General features: G+C 38.7%; 1 protein-coding gene across 2 annotated transcripts; it reads right to left on the reverse strand.

The window, feature by feature from the left end:
* Window positions 1–2,554: 2,554 nt before the first annotated feature.
* On the reverse strand, window positions 2,555–21,331 carry LOC138267510 (zinc finger protein 271-like). Of its 2 annotated transcripts, none has more exons than XM_069216513.1 (5): window positions 20,984–21,331; window positions 18,224–18,291; window positions 16,481–16,573; window positions 14,342–14,446; window positions 2,555–12,081 (listed from the first exon to the last, which is right to left on the reverse strand). In XM_069216513.1, the coding sequence occupies exons 2-5, from the start codon at window positions 18,237–18,239 to the stop codon at window positions 10,409–10,411; spliced, it is 1,887 nt and encodes a 628-aa protein (XP_069072614.1). In that variant the 5' UTR covers window positions 18,240–18,291; window positions 20,984–21,331; the 3' UTR covers window positions 2,555–10,408. The 2 variants fall into 2 exon arrangements, with proteins under 2 accessions (XP_069072614.1, XP_069072613.1); XM_069216512.1 differs by having other exon boundaries at window positions 14,306–14,446; window positions 20,984–21,321.
* Between the last annotated feature and the right edge of the window lie 866 nt (window positions 21,332–22,197).

Genomic DNA, 22,197 nt, shown 5'->3' on the forward strand with positions numbered 1-22,197 from the left:
CACCTGTAGGATGCCCTCTGTGGGCATTTATTAATACATCCATCACTGGGGTCAGGGATGGTTCATTATTCTGAGATGTTTGATACCAAACATCCCAGGATTCAGAGAAGCCATCATGTAGCTGGGAACTCCTAATGACCAGTGTGCAACACATGAATTTAAAATGACTTCCATGCTCACTTATTATGTCTCAGAATTGACAGACACATAGCAGGGGCTTATCTGTGCATACATATATATGCCCTCACATGTGCCTTGATGCACCCTGCCTTAGGGATGACTTACACCTGGCACATGCAGTGATAGGGGACCTGGCACACAGGGGTGTGTGACAGATCGTGATTTCAATTTAGCCTGCACCAACACACGCAGTCTGCAGTGGCAGTACTGTGTGGGTTTGGTGAGGGGTCCCTGAGAGTGGCACAATGGGTGCTGCTGCCTTCTGAAACCTTTCTTAGAACCCTAGCCCCTGGGTTCCAGGGGTACCATATACTACAGACTTACAGTGGTAGCTAAAGATTTCGCCAACTGTGCAAAACAATAGTGCAGTTTTGGGGTAAGAGATTTGGCACTGAGGGCCTGGTTAGCAGAGACCCAGTGCACTAAAAGTCAAAGCCACATCAAAAAACAGAGAAGAAGTGGGGGATAACCATGTCAAAAAAGGTATTTCCTACACCCATTGATTCTAAATAACACATTGCCATTTTGAATTCTTAAGTGAGACGTGAAAACTGGATTATTGAAAAACAAAGGTGTGTTTCAACATAGAAAGGGAACATCAGACCGGTGTGCATTGAGGCTTTCTCTAAATTGATACAGGTTGCGCATAAACTACATATCAGAATAAGGCTCTTAAACACAAACATCGATGCGCTCAGATAGCCAACTGAAAGTTAAGTGCTGCTGAGTAAGACTGTGATAACCAAATCGTTTTGTTTTTTAGGTCACATACTTACATATTTTGTTTTTAATTTTTTTATTGTATTATTCAGACGCCATTACTCTTTAGCACTGGTTTCCGTGAAAGCATTAGCAGTTTCACCGAAGGGGCTTTCGGTCAGTTCTCGTCATCCATTGGCCTGCTGAATTATCATTCACACTTTGCTCCACCCACGTCAGAATGCAACATGCCTTTGCTTCTTCACAATGTGAACATCTGCCATAAAAGTAGTCCCTTATATTTTTAAATAAAATGCGTGTCCTTGTAAAATGTCTTTCTTTGCTTTTAACAAGCGCCCTACAGCTCCCAGACACTGCTCCCATGCCATCGTTGCTGCCTGCGTCATGCCGCATCCTACGCGGGCACTTGGAATGAATGTTCTATTTTTAAGAACGATAAAGACTTTAAGCACTCTAAGGTGCAGGCACACAGTGGGCTAGCTTTGGATTTTGCACCACTACATAACAAAAACTTAAGTAAGATATCTTCCTAATTACTGGCATGCATGAACACACACGGGTGATTTGATTTTCTGATGTTATGCCTCCTTTTGTGACAGGCTATGGCATTGTAAGGTGGGTTTTAGTATTTTTTCTAATAATTAGTGCATGAAATGTAGCTACGTGCAGATGTGCATCGCGTAACAGAATCTCGGAGTGGGTTTATGTGTACTTTGGGTACTGGACTGTCTTGGTGGCACATCAGTGTGGATTTGCACTTATTCGGTGTATTAGGAAACCTGTTCCGAGGCATATTGGATGTGTCTGCAGACGTACCCGGTGCATGTTACATTCACTGAGATGTGCACGTTCAGAACATGCGGAATTTAAGATTGATGTGCATCTTGTGCCGTATGCTGGATTAATTTAGGGGTGAGTATGCACCAGTGTGAACGATTCTTTGGGGACCTGAAGGGTATACTGATTAGTGATCTGGGAGGTGTTCATCTGTGCACAAACCACCTCTTGTTGTGTATGTCTTGCACGGCTCTGTTGTACAACTGTGTGGAGTGGCAGAGTGATTCACCAGCTGAAGAGAGGGGAGCTCAGGAGAGACAGAAGCGCGTGTGCATGTGTGTGGCATACATATGTGTTATTTGGAAGTGGTGCACTACACATTTAACCCAATATCACATGGATGCGTATTTTAACCCGTGTGGATCACTGAATTCTTACTGTGAGGTATGTGTGGTTGTCTGTTCTTTGTGTTTGGCTGGATTCAGTTAGCAGTGCACATGATAAAAAGTTATTTGTCAGAGATAATGTCCTAATAAAACTTTAGCTGTTTTGCATATATACTTATTAAATGTATTTAAATCTATAATAATAAATTGATGATTTGCTTAAATCTATATTTTGAACATTTAAGACGCATACCTATGGTCCCTGTGTGCTCTAGATAAAAGTGACATTTTGCAGAATGTCACACTCACAGTTGTGAATTGCTCATTGCTGCATGCCCCTGGAAAGTATTATTAATTTTAAAAAACACAAATATCCACTCTGGGTGTATTATTTGTTTTTTTTTTTAAACCAAGATCCCCTAAAACATACATCAATATTTTGTTGAAATCTGTCTCTTTTGTGCAATCCATAAAAAGTCGAAAACAAAAGATCTCATTCTGAATTTATTTTTTAGTCACAAGAAGCAGTTGCCCAATATCAACAGTACAAAATAATTAACTGTATTAAACATTAATCTCCTGTAAAAATGCTTATATCGCTACCAAAATATTTTTCAGATTTAAAAAGCAATCTTATATACATTTTAAATTATAAAATAATTTGTGATATACTCAGCCTTCAATCTTAGTAAACATAATCACTGCATAGCTGAACATATAACAGTCATGCTGCTTCACTTCTAAACTTGTTTTTTAAAGAAGGTCAACGTTCAGAAGTACCCTCAGCATGATAAAAGACGTACACAAATAAAACTATAGGGCCTGTTTCACAATGGACAATTTTAAAGCTCAAAATCTATGCATCACAGGTTTCTTAACAAGATTTGCACCGATTTAAAACATCAAGTGCAAAGATGTAATTCAGACATTGCCATGGATACACCCCACCCATATTTACTCATAGGACTTAGTGCTGTGGAAATGTGCACTTCAACATCAAACATTTTTTTCTTTTATTCCTACACCAGGAAAATACTTTCCCATTTGAGAAATCCCTCATCTTACTTCCACAGGAAATGCATGGGGCTAGAGGAGGGTACTTCCCCGTTTGGTTTGCACTCCTTCACCAACTATTGTTGGGAGTAAAGGTTTGTATACAAATATTGAGGATAAAAACATAGGGAAGGTGTGTGAATACCCACACATTATGATTCTCTGTGAGTCTGCTACCTTTGTCCACCTGTGTAAACCACCCTCAACCCCCACCTAAACCGTGCAGTTACTCAGGAAATCAACCATCCTTGTGGATTTTCAAAGTGTGCATGTTCCATCCATTGATGTATCCTGAATCTCTCAACCAAGATCTGACATTTGAGATCAGAAATGGGATTCTGGGAATCAGGCACTAGCATGACATAGCATAATACAGCATGAAACATATCATGCAAAAACTTAAATATCTTCAAACAGGAGTTTCAAGAACTAGTTCCCAGTTTAGTATGCTGATGACTTGTGAGGAAGAAGGACGCCATAATGCTCAGGTTTATCTTATATTTTCTACTTTAAGGGCAAAGGTAAATCAGTGCGCGTCAGACAGCAGAAACAGGCTGCGTAATGCTTAGTCTTATGCATCCCATATTGGTGGAAAACTGTGGTTTCGACTCAGTGAAACCCCGTAATAGTGGTGTGACAGTCGAGAGGTGCCATGACGACAACTCACAATCCTAATGCTAACAAGGCGTCAAAATAAAGTGGAAAATTCTCTTCCATTTCATAATATCCAATTGCATGCTGGGCTTTTATCCCCACTGATAATGAAATAACTCTTTTAGACAACCACTGACAACAACAATCGCTCTCACTTTCGTAAAGCTTTGTGTTCATCAATAGTGTCTTTGCCAATACAGCATGCTTTTAATAATGAAAGCACTGTGAAAGCCAATAGCAGTGACAGTATAGAAAATGCAATTTTCATCCTTTCAAGATGGCTACGAGGCTGGGTGATGCAATGTGGTGTGAGGCAACATGGCAGCCATTTTAAATACAAAACATTACTTTCTTTACTTTTAACAGGGCCGCCAAACTGTGTTATGGCAAGTCACGTCAAGCAATGTGGTGGCCTTCTTGATAGTATGTCACATTATTTTCCTATTCTTTCGACATAGCCAACGGTTTGCATGAGACCACGTTGCATTGTTCAACATGGCCTTAAAGATATAGGAACTAGACTTTCCAGACAGTCGATCTCCGCTACTGGCTTTTGCCAACGCTGTGGTACTTTAAAAGAATCCACCATTAGCAAAAAATAACATCGGTGGCCAGCGATCTGCGGGAGAGGGTCAGTGAGAGAGAGCCAGTGGAAGAGGAGAGGGACACAAAGCCAGGGGAGAGCAAAGAGAGAGACAATGCTAGAGAGGCAAAGGAGGGCTGGAAGTGAGTGTTCTGAAGTGAAGAAGTTCTCAGTGTCAAACACTATGAAAGACAGAGGGAGAGGACAGAAGCAGTGGGAGATGCTGGGGAAACAAGGTGAAGAACACAAATATACTCCATGTACAGAAACAGGTGTAGGGAGCAGGACATGCAGTCCTGTTGGGTGCTAGATGAACCGGAAATGGGGAGGAAATAGGCAATAATAGGGAGGAAAGCAAGCCAATAAAGAGGAGAGAACTAAGGTTGACAACACACCCACTGAATTTAGAAAAAGGGCTGACCAAAAAGCTGGTCTATGTAGTTTTGAACGCAATGCTATCTGCAACTGCCTGTTGAAGGTGTCTGTATCAAGAGTGCAAAAAAATGGGTGACTACCACTTTTTATCTAAGAAGAACAAAACTTTTGATTCCAGATGATCAACTACGATAACATATTCAAAGCACATTACATGTAAGTAGGCACACTATGCTTGACCGCACATCTATATTTCTTGACAATAGACACAGGCCCGTCATTGCAAATGCCTGGTGTTTAGGCTGACCTCCACTGGTCGCAATTTACTGAGTCGGAGAAATAACGCCTAATTACAAATTTGTTGTGATAATGGGGGTCAGCGGTACCCGACTGCCATTTTCCATGATGAGTTTCAGCAGGCTTCACCTGCCGAAATTGAACCTATCAAGGGACAACTGTAGAGTGCTGTGTTAGACCCCATACTCCTAGCTGCAATATTCATGGTGACAGGAGTAACCACACACGTCGCAGTTAACGAGGTTTCTCGTAACAAGGATCATATTGTCATTACATAGTTATGAATATTAAATCTATACTTCGTTATTCAAAATTATCTTGGCAATATAGTTGTAGTCAGCATTCTGGATTTAAAATTTTCCTACAGCAATGTAAAAAAACCTTGATATTTTGAGACGAAGAGACATGACTATGACATAAGAATGTATGGCCTGGCAGTAGAGCCACTGACTTTGGAATCTTAGCATCCAGGTTCAAGCCCTGACCTCAGCATTCCACTCCCCATGATGTGATTATGGGCAAATCACAATGTCCCTGTGTCTAAAATGTAATGTATGAATTGTATTTGTGTAATCATCACTTGATGAATGTGATCTTGTTGATTGTCTCACCTTCACCCAAGGAATGTGCATTATATAAATACCAGTGCATACATACGTGTAATGTTCAGCATCTTTAAATGTTGCTACATTTATCAGGCACTTTCAGAATTCAAGAGTGCCTTCTGCCACTTTTTTTTTTCTTTTTAGGAAAGGCCAGATTTCTATTCATAAGAAATGCTTAGCGGCAGTATTGAAGACATGGTGCCCTGATTACCTTGTATAAATGTAAAGGACAAACAGCTAACCCACACAAAGTGCATGATATTAGTCTCTTCTTACATAAGGACCAATGTAGGGAGACCAAAATAGGACAAGAAGGATTGAGTTTGCACATAGTTTTATGCTATCTACATCTTCTTTTCCATTAAACGAATTCACATGGAATCCATGTATCTATCCTACAGCTGAAGCATTGATGGAGCCCTCTTAGATATACATTGGACTCCATGACTTACGGTATACCGTATTCTATACCTCCAACCAATCAACCACAGGAATTTACAGACTATCAGATAAGGAGGGCCACAACCTGGGTATGATTTACAACAATCTTTAACTTCCATTTGCAACATGGTGCTCCTGTTGTTCTGGCTCTACTAGTCATACCCCAACCACTTAATTGAAACATTGTAAGGTCTAGCAAGCAAAAAATACTGGCAACCTTAACAAGATATTTAATGTTCTACATATTCTTTTGAAATCACTCTCTTTCAAGTATATTCCAATATACTTTCTCTAAACTATCCAGGTCTTTAAGCTCCATACTCCACAGATTCTATGATCTGTTTTGGATCAATGGCAAATAAAGTAAAGACAAAAATCATTTTAGTGGGGAATGTGAGTTGACTGCAGTAAGCTGTCTACCACATCTTCACAGGACACTGTTTATTACTATGCTTTGCTTGTTTCTTCGCTATGTATTGTTCTCAAGCCCTTGGGCTTGCACCACTTTAAATTACTCCATAATTTGTGCCGGTGTTTGCAGATGGTCAACACTGGCATTCATTCTTTGTGACCTGGACTTATTTTTCATTGTCAGGCTTTGATCCAAAACAGGACCAGGGGCACCAGAAAAGGGAGAAGAGAAGCAGGAAGAAAAAGAAAACATTGACAAAGGAGAAATTGGGGATATAAAAGAAAAAGCAAGAGTTGGATGAAGAGACAGGAAGTATGTGGTGCTGAAGAAGGAGGCAAGAGGAGGAATCAAGACCAGTTGGCCCTTGTCCCTGTCAACCCCCGCCATTTGACAGGATCCCTAGAAAACCTTGGGCCACTATATTTATTATTATTTTTTATATCAATTAAGCACTTTTTCCAATGGGTCATGTCTTGGAAAGGTGGCTTCACCTGTAACAACCCTGAGACTGAATTTGGGATTCAACACCATCAATCAAAACAGTATATGCGAGAAAGTGAAATGAGGCAGGACATGCGAAAAGATGGGGAAGGCTGCAAGGGAGTAAACACAGTTAGTTGTAAGGAGATTTTTAACAATAATACAAATAGCATTTGTTATTCTCAATTAGTAAAGTCAAAACAATCACAGCCATCTCTTAGGGACATACGATAGACAATCAATTCGGATTAAGATGAGGAAATACTTGGTGCCAATTATTAACAGAAATTACTACTACAAATATATATAAACACAATAGCGTTGATTATCAGAGCACCTGAATGATTGGAAATATAAAAACTGTACAAAGTAAAAGTTTTCCTATGCATTTAACACAGGTATTTAGGTTCTGCACTAATTGTGAGGGGAAAATAAAATTAGAAATTGCATAGTTGTCCAAATTACCACTGTAAATTAGTGCACTTTTTTAACATTTACAAGAAGAAGAATTTGATTATTGCACAACTAAAAAATCTATATGACTATGTGCCAACCCCTCACAGCGCGAGTGTCTCCAGGGCTAACTCAAGCTACCTGTATGTTTACTCAAATACAACATGTATAATCCTTAGAAGGAAATGCACAAAGTTTTAAATCTTCTGTTGTGGAGCGCATCTATACTTCTGTATTTTATTATGAAGCACTGCTTAGTTCTGTATTTTATTGTTGACAGCAGCTATATTTTTGCATTCTGCTGTGGAGAGCAGCTATACTTCTGAGGTTAGAGCTAAGACCTGGAAATCTCTTCTTCTCTGCCGGGATAGGACAACAAATCTTTCTTGGCGCAGGTCCTTCTGAAAAGTCACCATCCTAACAACCCAGGAGAACAGTGTGCAATGTACAAGACAAGTAGAATAACCACCACTGTTTTGATCCCTTCCATGAAGCTCATCTGAGGGAAGGGTTTCACTAATGTATTATTTCTCTAGATCTAGAGAAAGATACTGTCCTTTTTCTACAACTGAAATAGAAAACAGTGTTGCACCAGTCAGATTCTGCATATTTACCAAGTATGGGTGTGGCATGGTGGCACTATAGGTTATTCTATGGCAGCATCCTAAACCAGTTCCAAGGACCAGCTACCCATTGGCAAAAACACATTTTCACTGTAGATCTTTCAGTTCTGTTATGATTTTGTAAAGATATGTTGTTTTGTTGATGTCACATCCAACTGAGCCAATTGTTGACACCAAAATATTTAGGTAACAAAAATTGTTGAAAAATGTAAAACTCACACGTTCCATGGAGTCATGGAGCAGTTGAACTTGAATTATAATTAAATAAATCTATTGCTTATTGCAATCAAAACACCAACATGTTTTATCCTGCCAAAGTGCTGAAATAATATTTTGTGAAGCACCTTTCCAATGTTGGTGACTTTGCATTTAAAAAAAAAAAGTATAATTCCTAAGCAATTTTATAAGAAGCCTCATTTGAAAATGAATACTTTTGCAGGAGAGCATCTGCTATAAAAGAGAGAATTGTTGGTCACATTGCAAATCCTACCTTTTAAGAGCTAGGAAAATGTATATTTGCATATTTTAGGATTAACTGATGCTCAGCAGTGCATAAAAGGCTTTACATTATAATGGAATACTCTGAGGGAATTACTCAAATGTCTATTTTTGATACTTTTATAAACTTCATTAAACACAAATAACGGGTACTGGCACAATCTGTCCTAACAAAAACTGTGGGTTTGAGACTGGTTACTCGTTTTCAACTGGACATTGATTAACAGTGATTATTGTAAACAATGACAATAGTTAGGCACTTGGGGCAAGAATCACAGATAATACGCTTGGCCCATTTATGACTGGTTATAAAATAGGAGGTAGTTCACATTTACACCTGAAGAAAATAGTCAAGAACAATCTGTGAATCACAAAAAATGTGTACACTGTAGAGTGGATCAGTCGAGAAAAGAAAATTTAATCATGGAAAATCTCGAATTATAAAACCACAAAGTAACAGTGTAAAAAGTGTTTGTCTGTTAAAGTAATATACTATAACTATATGACCCAATTCAATCAGTGAATCAGCCTAGTAAACATGAACAAATATGGCCATATAATTTGCTTCCGATTTGTTACTCACCTGAATATTTTGAGAAATGCTCTATAAGTGTATTTATTATTTTGTTTTTAATTTGTGTTTGTTATGCAACATGCTGTCTTTAGATTGTCACTGCAATCCTTGTTATAAGTGCTCTGAAGTTTTCCAATCAATGCACAAACTCCCGTTTGCACACAAATCAGAATTACAAGTAATATAGAGTTTTGCACAACCGATAATGTCCTGGTTCGTTAAGTCTGTACAATCCAGACACTTATGGCAGGTCAAAAACCGCTGAAAAAGGTCTGCTATTTAAACAGGCATAAGGATTTTGGGTGCAGGAAGATATTCCTAATTATACATGGTTCCAATCTTCAGCGGAGATAGAACTGCATAGAGTGACCTTGAACGGTTTGGCTGAGCCAGTCCAAATGGTTTTATTGATGTCAGATGAAAACCTCTTTGGAGGGCTTGTCCTCAGCTTTTTCCTCACATTTCTTTACTTTTTCTTAAACTCTTAAGTGACAAGATTGATTCCTTAGATCTGAACGCAAGAGTATGAGAACTGGGCTTGAACAGCATGGATAGCCATGACTCTATGGGTCTCACCATTAAAGGATTTGCTTTGCTGGAATAAAACTCAGTAGCATTCCATAGCCGTGGCTTCTCTAACTGTGCATGTAAAGGGTATTATGCAGCCTACATCGATATTCCATCTATTTTTCTGACTACTCACAGAACACACCCAAATATCACCAACTGGGTATGGATTATGGTAAAGCACTGTAAGTTACACTTGCTTATCTCACAGTTTTTTTTCTGTCAGGAATTGAACATATTTTGTGCAGTTACGCTTTTTTACCTCAAAATATTATACAAGCTTAAAAAATCATTGTGATTGAAGGCCTTTTTGTTTTCATGGTTAACCTTCATCTTTTCGCAGCAAATTGTCTAAACACACCATCCTATAGTTGCCTTAAGTAATTGCCCCGTGGACATTGCCTCTGGATATTTTACAAAAATACTACCCAGAAAGTATGTTTGCAGTTGAGCTAGTCTCCTAGGAAAATGTATGTGCAACCTGATAGTGTATGATCAAATACCAGAAGTCGGTTCAGCAATTCAACCTCCTCTGGACATTAAAAAGGTAACCATGTGTCTAGGTAACTGCAGTCATTGCATGGCAATGGTTTGGGCCAGGATTAAGTGATATAACAATATATTATTATTCATTATTATATCATGAATTATGGATGTTTAAATTAATCACAAACAATCTGAATAGAAGCTATAGAATGTGTCTTAAATATTCCTGAAGTTATAGAAACAATCACAGGCCAGGTCTCTGCTCCTCAGTGAGTTTTCTTTTGTGTCTCTGGAGGTGCTTCATCATATTTGAAGCCTGAGAGAAACACCTACCACATTCAGTACACGGATAGGGTTTCTCGTTTTTGTGAATTCGCTGATGTGTGGCCAAGTTAGATGGCTGACTGAAACTCTTGCCACAATCCTTACATGTATATGGTTTCACTCCTGTATGTACACTCTGATGATACAGCAAGTTTGTTGAATAACTGAAACTTTTCCCACATTCACTACACTGATAGGGTTTCTCGCCAGTGTGCACTCGTTGATGTTGCAACCGGTTTGATGGACTGCTAAAAGTTTTTTCACATTCACTACATTGGAAGGGCTTTTCACCAGTATGTATTCGCTCGTGTCTGGCCAAATAGGCAGACTTGCAGAAACCTTTCCCACATTCACTGCATATAAATGGTTTCTCGCCAGTGTGCTTCCTCTGATGGGAGATGAGGTAGGAGGCCTGCTGAAAAGATCTCCCACATTCATCACAGACATACGGCTTTTTACCTGTGTGTGTTCGTAAATGTGTGGTCAGTCCTGCTCTTTGACTAAAGCCCTTTCCACATTTACTACATTTATGCAATTTCTGGCCTGTGTGAATTTGCTTGTGACCATTCAGCTTTGATAATTGTCTGAAAGCTTTCCCACATTCATCACATACGTACGGTTTTTCACCAGTGTGTATTTTCTGATGTTCAAGCAATATTGACGCCAAACGAAAACTATTTCCACATTCCTCACATGCAAATGGTTTCTCGCCTGTGTGTATCTTCTTATGTATTTTTAAAGATGAAGACCACTTAAAGTTCCTTCCACATTCCTCGCATGTGTACGGCTTTTCATCCGCATGTATCCGCTGATGCATGATAAAGTTTGATTTCTGGCTGTAGCTCTTGCCACATTCCATGCAAGTATACTGTTTATTTTCTGTGTGAATTTGCTCATGTACTTTCAAGGTGGAGGGGCCCCTAAAACTCTTTCCACATTCACTGCATGAATATGGTTGCTCTCCTGTGTGCTTTCTTTGGTGTATAACCAAGTTGGCCCTCTGGCTATAACTTTTTCCACATTCCTTACATGTGTACATGGTTTCCCAGGCATGCAGTCTCTGATGATTAACAAATGCTGACTTCCGGCTAAAGCTTTTCCCACATTCCGTACAAGTAAATGGCTTTACACCTGTGTGCAGGCGCTGATGCGTAATCAGCTCATAATTGTGATTGTACATTTTACCACATTCGCTGCAGGTGAACGGTTTGTCTCCTGTGTGCTCCCTCTGATGGTAGATGAGAGTTGGCAGTCGAGTGAAACATTTTGCACACTGAGTACACGCATAAGGTTTCTTTGGTGTGTGTTTTCTTTGGTGCGTTGGTAATGAAGAGTAAGAATTCTGCTGCTCAGACAAGCGTGTGGGTTTGCATACATCCCTCACAAGGCCAATGGATTTTCTTAGTGCAGTTGTGACAGAGTTTCCATTCTCTGTTTTAATTGTTGCCCATTCATTGCTGGTTTCTGTCTGCATGAGATACTGCACATCTGTGTCCCTGGCAATTTCTTTTACAAGACATTCGTCATTTCTCCCTTTTTTGTTAGGATACTTTTCATGATTAAATGCTCGATCTTCATCAAATGAACCATCTTCTGTTGAAATAAATAGAAAAACTAAATGTGAGCTGACATTGATGACTATTAGAACAAACTCTGACCTCAGCTTCCCGATATCAATGTTTAAGATATTTTGATCATAAAGGGTTACATGTTTTGCTGACTTAATTTAGAGAACATTTACATTCCACATGTTTATGCCATTTACTGTGCTTCTAGAATGATGGTCAATAACAAGTTGTACAGAAGGTGCCAAACATGAACTATGACATAAGATCTCACTACATGGATATGCTAAAATGGGACCCTGTTTACATTCCTATTACATATTAAAACTAGTCAATAAAAAAGTTTATCTAAAATACTGTTAGACACAGACTAATTTCAATTAGGGATGCAAAACTGCAAACCTGTCAAAGATCGCATATTTTTTTATTAATTATATATTTAAACACATTTGTTTGGAACTCAAATTTTACAAAGTGTCCAAGAACTCCTCCATGAAAAGAACTAAGAGGAACATCCTAGAATTCACCTCCGAAAGTAGCTCATGTAATACATCAAATGCTTTGAAAATAAGGGGAAGAGATAAATTCAAATTGAAAATTAAGGTCTTAAGGGAAACATTCCATTGTCATATTCGAAGAAAGCTAACTCGATTATTCTTGTATTCAGATGGTGGGTAGTACGAAAAGCACCAACTCAACTTAATGGCCACATGTCAGCTAGTCTCAGACTAGTTAATTATGACACAGTTTAACTTGATTGATATTGGCTTGCACAAAGATCAAAAATCCGTTAGCTGCAAGGAGTAGAACCAGGCAGCCTGAACCAGCCAACTTAAACTTGAAATAAAAGCCTACAAAATGTTGGTCTAAGTTAAATAGTGAGACTTAGAGTTTGAAGAATTTGCTTCATTCATAATGCTTTCTGGAACAAAGGCCTGGAATAACTACAAACACCAGCAGTTTAATGGTTCCCTAGCAGAAAAATCAGATGGAGCAAAACGCTATTGATCTACTCAACAAGCAGGATGGCAGGACCAACATGTAAATCAACATTTGTTCCGGAGAGTCTTGAACCCTGAACCAACAGATCAATCCAGCGAACACCTTCCCAAGAATCTACTCAACAACTGATGCAAACATACCTATCGACCCTAATAAAACAAACCACCAGACTGTAATCACAAATGTGGCGTGGCACACTCATCTGTCTCACAGTATTTCTAAATTTTGGATTCGGAGAGGATATTTTAGACAGCCAGAAATAAATGTAGCTGACAAACTCCTTGTCACATATCTAAAGAAGATATTATAACCGTCAATTACACAAATTTACAAGTATACTTACATGGAAAATAAACATTTGGAGGTTACTTGCTAGTTGACAGAATTAGCAGTGTTGCCTCTATGAACCAGGGGTGCATGCCTGTATTTTGGTGTAATTTAGAAAATGGATTGTGTAGCTAAGCATTCATGTCCTCTTCATAAAATATTTAATTACAACATCCTAATTCATATCTTAAAAGCAAAACTGCTCGATAATCAATGTTATTTAAGTTTCTCCTTTAGTTGAGCTCTACAGCATGAATCGGACTGATTACTATAATCTTTCAACCTGTGTTTTTGATTTCTCAATTAAAAGGGGTTTCAAAGAGTGTTGATTATTAATTGATTTAACTCACAATTCAGTAAAATGCCTACTTAATTAGCCATAGATACCACAACACCAACTACTAAACAACCTAGATAGCTGGTTTACACAACCATACCTTTTCGGAGTGCAAACTACAATTCTTCTAATATTAGAAGTATTTTTTTATATGGAATATTGCCTAAACCAGTAACAAATAAACATGAGTCATCAAACTAATAGATAAGCTCTATACTGGGTGCCACTAGAACAACGTTTGATAAAATTCTTCTAGCACCCATTAATGGATGAGCATAGGACAAAAAGGTTTGTGTCCAGACAGGATTTAGGAAAATGGGCAGGGATAAGAGACCAATGTTTTAAAATGTATTTTATTTCAGTGAAGTATATTGTACTTAGACCATTCACCTGTTGGAAACATTGTTGTCCCATCTGTTAATGTTGCACTTTGATATGGTAGCGTTTTGTGGCTGTCAGCACTGTACCAACATTTGTTAACATTTCCTTACTATTACTTTTAAGATGGGGCCACCTAGAGTTGGGTCTTATTGGAATACTTCTGGCAGTGCAGATTATGTATGTTACACTCTGATTAATTTCTTACTCTTTAGTACTGAGCTTTTATCAGTTTCTTGGTCACCTGTGGAATCTGCCACTCGGTTATTCTCCTCAAGGTTCATTTTGTAGCAAGAAGACTGTTCCATTTCATCTTCAGAAATCAATTCATTCTTCAGAGTTTCACACCCTTTAATGAAAAGTACATAATATCTTACATTATTCATTGATTAACCAATAATATGCTTTCCTTAGAAATTATTTCAGCCATTTTCACTGTTTAATCTCCATGTGATCCTGTAATCAGAAAAAACCTCAGTAACATTATTTCATTTTTGTTATATGAGCAACTTACATGTTAGTTATAACAGCTAATGAAATAGCCAAGTGGGTTACTTTGTCTGCTGGCACAAACTCTATGTAATCTGGGAGGCACGTATTTCAATTTCCATAGGTTGAGTCAACCTTTCATTCTTCCACAGTTAACTGAGTTAGCATTAATATGTGCAAATACAATTACTAGGGCCAGGTTTAACTTTACCTATTTTTCATATAAGGTTTGCTACCACTATATCAAACTGCTGATAATTACAGCTGTAGCCATCACACAAATCAATGCAAATGAAAATATTGACCTCAATGGGTGAAATTGAGATTTGGCGCTGCTGGGATTTGAACCTGGAACCTGCAGGCTGCATCTCAGTAGCAAACATTGACAAATCTTCCAAAGGCCAATTGGAATAAAACACAAAACTGAGTTCCCTGAGCCCACTGACTCTGCCCTCACACTCTCTACTGTGGTGCAGTTGTTCACTGTTATATTATCAAGGTCACATTTGTAGCCTCGCTTTAACTTACCCACTTCACAAAGGGTCCTATTACAAGTTGCTTGGAATTAACAACCTTGAAACTGGGCATATGATTAGAAGTTCCTGGAATGGAAATAAAATATGGACCTGAGAACACCAGCTTACTTAGATTTGGCAGAAGTGGTATCCCCTGGGAACACCACTGCGGTCAACCCATAATGTGGGCCCATGGAGGTTATTTCTGGAATTAAATGCTTTTAAGTCTAGAAAGGTTTCTTACTTGTTAACCCTAATAATAACCCTTACTTTTAGATCTGTATCTCTTTAATTTCTAAGTACTGTCATCAGTAATGTTTCTTTTGCACATCATTGCTCTACTCTCTCTAAACGAGCACGTGCGGTCCATGGATTAGCAGAAGTCTGGTGGAACAAGTTCTTGATAATCTTCCTTGACAATTAAGATCTGAGTCTTACCGGCTTTCAGCTTTGAGACCTACTTAGCCATCAATATTTGGATAGCAAAGCAGGACTCTTGCAACTGTTTGATTCCATATAAGGACTGATAATTAACCATTACCAATAATTAGATGTAATCGGCAAAGAAGAGTGTCTTCAAACAGAGGCCTCGATCAGCTTCTTAAATGTTTGTTGAAGCCATTATCTGTACTTTTGCAAGTTTTACTTATGGTGACCTAAAATGACAATATCTTAAATGTGGTCACACCTCATTGTTATTACGCATATCTTTACGCCCTAAAATTCATTTTCTTAATGGATTCTGGTCTTGAATTGCAGCAAGTGGAAACCAATAAGCATCTGTCTTCTGAATGTTTAGAGCTATGGAGTACCTGTACCTGTGCTTGCTCATATTATCAGATTTTAATGCTATACTTTAAGCTACTTGTGTCTCCATCTTTTTTGTTTGACATTGGTAAGACTGTGTTTCTTAGTTTTTAGTGCCAAAACGTTGGACCAATGGGCTTCCTATTATTTTATTTGGTCATCTTGTATCACTTAGTCAATAAGGCAGGTATTTGTATTAGCATTGTCGCCTGGCTGTTACCACGATGGTTTACGATGTGAGTTTCCAATAGCTGTCAGTTGTTAGTTCAGTCTGACTTATTTCTTAGGTTTTGAGCGCTTTTCCCTGCCCAGTACATGTTATCCCTTTGTTAGACTGGCAGAGTCAGCTAAAAGTTAATACTGTGCTACAGTGCATCTGTACAGCCAAGTTAATAATTCAGAATACTGCTACTGGCAACAACGCTTAATTTTAATAGCTGGGCATTTTAGTAGTGTATGTGGTTGTGTGTTCCATGATTTTAACACACAATAAACCATTATAATGGACTGGCTATTAAAGGCATCAGATCTAATTCGTTGTAATATTAATAAGTTGTAATATCCATTCTTACCTATAGAGTTATCCGTTCCCTCAGTTTCCTGAAAGTCCATACTGGACATGTTGGTAAGCAGGCCTTCAGACTCTGTTTTCACAGTTACAAACCCTGATCACAAAATACAAAAGGCCAAGATATTTCATTCATGCTATTCACTCAAAGTAATATAGGTTTTGAAGACGTATTCGATATCAGTGCAGCACAATTGCATGTGGCTCTTTTGTAACTCACAGCTTTAACCAATCCAAGAAATACTTCACAGCACATTAGAGTCAATATTAGTCGATAACAATCATATACATTATTTCTCAGTGTTATGCTTTGTGCCAGTCAGTACTTTATAAAATGAAAGAGACTTTAACAATGGATAGGTATATTGTGACCTAAAGTATGAACTACAAAAAAGAAAAGGACCTAGCACCATCTAGATCAAAAAAATAACCCCAAACAAATTTAAAGTTTGCTTATACTAAGTGGTACAATCAGCCTTGCACTGAGCTTTAAGGCCAAACGTACCTACTGGAGATTCTTAGGGTCATCTCAAGCCGTCTTGGCAGCATTCAGGTCCCCTTACGAAAATATGGAGGGTGTCTGAATAATGGGAGGCATAGAAATACTCAAATCCATTCTGAGGTAGCCAACTGGATATCCAGGGATGGGGTTATATAAAAGGTGTTGGAACTAAAAACAGCCTAAGGCACTCATCAAGGGCCCTGGGTTTCATCAGTAAGGACTCAGCCAGCTATGTCCACACACCTGGGAAATATCTCATTCTGCAGATTTTCCTATGGATATATTCCACCAGAGAGCCATTTCTCTATTGGAGAATGTATTATCACCACCTTTGGAATGCTGGTAAAATATAAATGTTTAGCACCCACATTTTGGTTCCAAAACATTGAAACATTAATTACAGATTTGGAATTTGAAAGCAACGCCTACAAGAAGCCCCTTCCAGATACTCAATTATGGCAACACCAAGGAACAACCCATATTTTGCATCTGAATTCTAGTTTTTTGTTTAAAAAATGATGTGTAGTGGAGAGCTGTTTACACAAACCTGTGTTTAAGTGCCTGGCTAGCAGCAGGCCCTCCCCGCAGTAAGTAACTGGGACTTACAGTCCAATGTTAACTTGGCTTCGGCCTCATCTTAAGACTAATGGGCTTTAGCCCCAACAGGTCACTGATGGATGACTTTAAGCCTCCCTTTAATCTTATACTTGGGCTTTCGGCTCACTGCAGTCAGTTATTGGTGAAGGTTCTCCAGTAAAGTGTAACATATGCCTGAAAATCAGTTTTCTCAACTTTGTCATACTCTGAAAATGAGGCGGTGAGTGGTGGAAACTTCGTTTTCAAACTGGGAGCCTTTGCCAGACACTGAAGTGGGTTTGGGATGGCAATAACAGACTGGTGGGTGCACAGAGGGATTAGATGGGTACAGCAAAAATCAGGAGTAGGAGAAGAACACTAATATCAGGAACAAGCGCTGCATATGACAAATTAAGTTTGAGAGTTTGAAAATAAAATGACATGGGGGGATGATATCAGGAAAGTGGAGACTGTGGATGAAAGCCTTAAGAATAACTTGAAATAATATCTGCTCAATGAAAAAAATCAGAAATAGCCTGGGTGTCTACGTGGTTGGAGATTTATTACCTCTAGGGTCTGGCTTTAAAACTGGTCTTTGAGGGAGCATCAATGTGCATCTTTTCTGTAACTTAATTCATAAGGATATTTAGGTTAAACATTTTTACTCACCTGTAGAATTTTCCATGCCTTTGATATTCTTTCATGGCTTATCCTTTTGTGTTGCAGATCAGTTTTGACTTCGATATTTGGAGTAACAAAGAAACATGAAAAAGAAATGCCATTTTAATAAGAACAATAAAAAAAAAAATTATACTAAAAGTAATACTAATGATAATGGCTCAGCAATTTTCTAGAAGTTGAGGCATGGTTCCTTAAATAGGTAACAGAAAATGTGGAGAAATGAGGACGAAGATAAGTTAAACGCTGGATAGTGTCAAAGTGGCACTACATTAGGACCATCTGTTGAATATTTTTGCCTCGTGCATGAGCAAAGCTTGAAGAAAACCCTTAGTGACAAGTCATTTTCCCCCCTAAAGCACATCCAAATTTGGTACACAATTGAAAAAAATATTGGAATAACTGGAGACTTCAATCAGAATTTTTCGAAATATCTTCCAAAATGTTTCCAACAACTCGGGAACATCACAGTGAAAAGCCCAAGCAGAGCAGTACAGAGCAGAGCAGTACTCACTTGTGATTGGCGAACATTTTTGAGCCTCTACTTTTTTGTTTTTATTTGACAGAATTGAAAGTTCAAATGTGGGCACTCAAACCAAGTGTTACTTATAACGACTATATTTATTTAAATCATTTTATCAGAATCTTACAGTGTGTAGTTCAGTGCACGACCTAATTCCAGTTGGAGAATTTGAATTCAAGAGTAATTTTATATCCCTGTAGCACATAATTTATTTTCTGACATATTTTACCGAGATAACGTGTTATGATAGGGCTGGTCGTGGAATTTTTTATTGTTTGATATCTGCGTGAGCTCATTTCCGGTGGTCCTCTTGTTAAAGACCTTCATGACAATACTGCAGTAGGAAGGACAACAATGCAGAAACTTGGGGGAAATGTAAAAGCACGGAAACAGGAAGCAAAGCACCGCATCTGCCCCAAAGAAGGGAGTGCATCCGGAAGTATTCTTCACAGGGGGAATTGAATTGATGAACTAATCCTGCTGGCAATGAAGGACATTCCTCTACTTGGCACATTGAATTATCAACTTAAGAGCACGGTACTCCATTGCCAGGAGCAGCTTTTCTGCTGAGTGGCAATGGGTGACACTATAAACATGGAAATACCAGTCACACTTCCAATTTGGAAATTTCACATATAAGCAGGCTGGAAACTTGGCAGCCACGTTTTTCTTCTCATAATTATGCCCCACAGATGACAAATGGGTCCACTGGGAAAGGCATTCTCAATCTTTTTCAGTTTTACAAAATCATTTATACTTTTTGTTTAAAAAAAATATATATATAATAATAATTATTCAATGTGCGGTTATTGTCGACCTTGGGGTGTGTTGCTGAAAGGAAGTTGGGGGTCTCCTGCACTGTGAAGCCAAGGGACAGGCAGAGAACGGAAAAAAAAAAACAAGCTTCCAACCCAGGGTGCCTGCTAGCATAAAGAAATGTAAATGAATGCAACTGGTTAATAAGCCATACTGAAGGCTGCCTCGGAGCCATTACCGTTGTTTTAATACATGGTTATCGCAAACATTTTCTCAGGGGCCAAAAAGTTTGGTCTGACATGTGCCTGGGGGCCGCATTGATGCCAGGGCACTGGCGGTCGGGTGGGGTGACTAGGTGGATTGGTGGCAAGGTAGGTGTAGGGGAAGCAAAGGATATACACCTAGTGGCTGAAATAAACAATGGGAAACCAGAATACCTGGAATTAATCCTGGCTTACCCACTTTTCCAAATTGTGTGATCCTAGGCAATTTTTTAGTGTCACTTTCCCTCCTTTTTCTGCATTATCACATTTAAGATGACCTCGAAATACATGATTCATGGTGTGCGCTGCACAAAACCTGCTTCTATGTTTGATTTAATAAACTATAATGTTGTTTATGTATGACAGGAACCCAGGCCACCCATAAAGTGCACATACCAAGTGACTTGCCTCTTTAATTTACTATTGATGGTGTTCTCAGGGTAAGGGAAATAATTAATGTTTCCAAATTTATGTTTGAAAACTATCACTTTAAAAGGAATGCATTTCAATGCACTGATAAAATAAATTGTACTAAGGTGAAAAGGTTCTGCATGTAAACTAAATACACTTAATTAATTTTGAAGAGACTGTCTTAGTTTTACACTTATGCTGCAAGATGTCTTTAAAAATGAAGGCGTTTCTAAAGTTAAGTGCAGAAGTCCCTAGTTACTTCCTTTCTTTAGCACCGATTAAGTTTGAAATAAATGATTGTGTGTGTAGTTAATATTTTTGTTAGTGCGGAGTCGAGCAAACATCTGCCCAGTGCTCCTGTTGCACCAGGAGCCGCATGTAAAGGTCAGAGGGGCATGAGGCCGTACTTTGAGTATCCCTGTTTTAATATATGGAGTAATTTGAGCATCAATACTGGCAAAGACGTATTATTTTCGGGAGGTAATGTAAGTGTGTTCCTAGCTGAGTTCTGCAGTGCGGCCTTCAAATGAAAACATAAAAAACGGCATGCATTAGGTTTAGTCTGATTGGGTATTACAGAAAAAATGCTCCACAACGCCAATACAAAACAATCTAATGTGTCAACTGACAGAGAAGTAAGTGGCGCTGATAAAAGTGCTCGGCCTTCCTATGTAAGGTGCTACCCTGCAGGTGACTAATGACGTGTGCAGGGAAGACGCCTCTATGCGTAGCCAGTGCTTGATTAACCCACTCATTCCCGTCCCCAACACAAACGTGTACACAAAGTGAATACCATACCTACGAACTTTTACGAAACGTCCCAGACTCTTTTTTCCTTCGGGTAGGTTCATATTTGCCACATCGTGGGCAAATCCAAAGGGGAACTCGTTCCCAAAGGAGGTGGGCAGAATAAGAAAGAGGTCTGAGAATGAGGAACAACTCAACAGACTGAACACAGGACGCGAAGAGCGGGGGCGGAAGGATTTCAAAAACGCAAACACGCAAAAAGTATTGTCTGTTTTCCTAATCATTAGCTTCCTATCAAACGGGATGAAAGTGAAACTGCGCTGTTTATGCAGTGCCTGACCCCGACAGTCCGGCACCTGACCCCTTCACCAGCAGACATGTCTAAAGTCAGCATTTCCTGGAGCTGGCAAGCTGTCATAGACATAGAAAACATTCCAGGGCTGTGACGCATTCCGTTTCTTTGTTGGTGCAGCCGCGGCCATATTACAGCGGTTAACGTTTCTACCAAACAACCGACAATTTGGTATTCAGTCAAGATTTTTGAGACAAAAACACACTAATTTTGTAATTTAATTTATTTTCAGCGATATATTAGAATATTATTTTTGCTGAGCCATACTAATTTTACGTATGTTTGGTAATTGATCAATACATATTTCTATTTATTTTTAAGAGAATATCCGCACAGTTCTAAAACTCGTAAAGTTTCTAGACACCGATAAATATACAAAACAATATATAATTTTTAATTCAGAATTAGGTCTTGCCTACTATGCAGCGAGACCTGTTAAAATACAGGACCTTGGAGACCGCTATATCTTACCATTGTATCGTTTTCTTGTTACTCATTTGCCTGCTTCTTAATCGCACATCAGCTTGTCAATCTTGTATTTTTTACTCTCAGAAAGCATTACCTCTTTATCATAGCTTTTGATTGGATGGCTTTATGCTTCTACTGCTTACTTTTCAATCACCACGTTATTCTTTTGGTTTAAGCACTCCATGAGAGTGCATGTGTTTTCCCTCGTGCTGACCTCCTTGTGTGCTTTTCTCATACATGCCATCATTCTAGAACAGAAAAGTCAGAGATTTTGAGAAAAAAAAAGAAATAGGGGAATGTATGTTTCCCATTAAGTTCTATTGAAGCAGAGGTAATTTCAGGCAGGAGACAGCTAAAATAAAGCCATTTTTGGCATAACAAATTGTGAGTCTCTCACCTGAATCAGTTCTATCAACATGTATGTTCTCTCCACCTCCACTATGTT

This window comes from Pleurodeles waltl, chromosome 12 (genome assembly GCF_031143425.1).
Source record: "Pleurodeles waltl isolate 20211129_DDA chromosome 12, aPleWal1.hap1.20221129, whole genome shotgun sequence".
In the NCBI taxonomy this organism is placed as follows: domain Eukaryota; kingdom Metazoa; phylum Chordata; class Amphibia; order Caudata; family Salamandridae; genus Pleurodeles; species Pleurodeles waltl.

Bases quoted from the DNA above. Each gene is read 5' to 3' on its own strand.
- LOC138267510 (XM_069216512.1), bottom strand. The intron at 14,447-16,480 runs GTAAGAATGGAT...TTTTCATTAAAG, and splicing joins GGGAACGGATAACTCTATAG to GGTGTGAAACTCTGAAGAAT. The intron at 12,082-14,305 runs GTAAGAAATTAA...TTATTTCAACAG, and splicing joins TAAAAGCTCAGTACTAAAGA to AAGATGGTTCATTTGATGAA.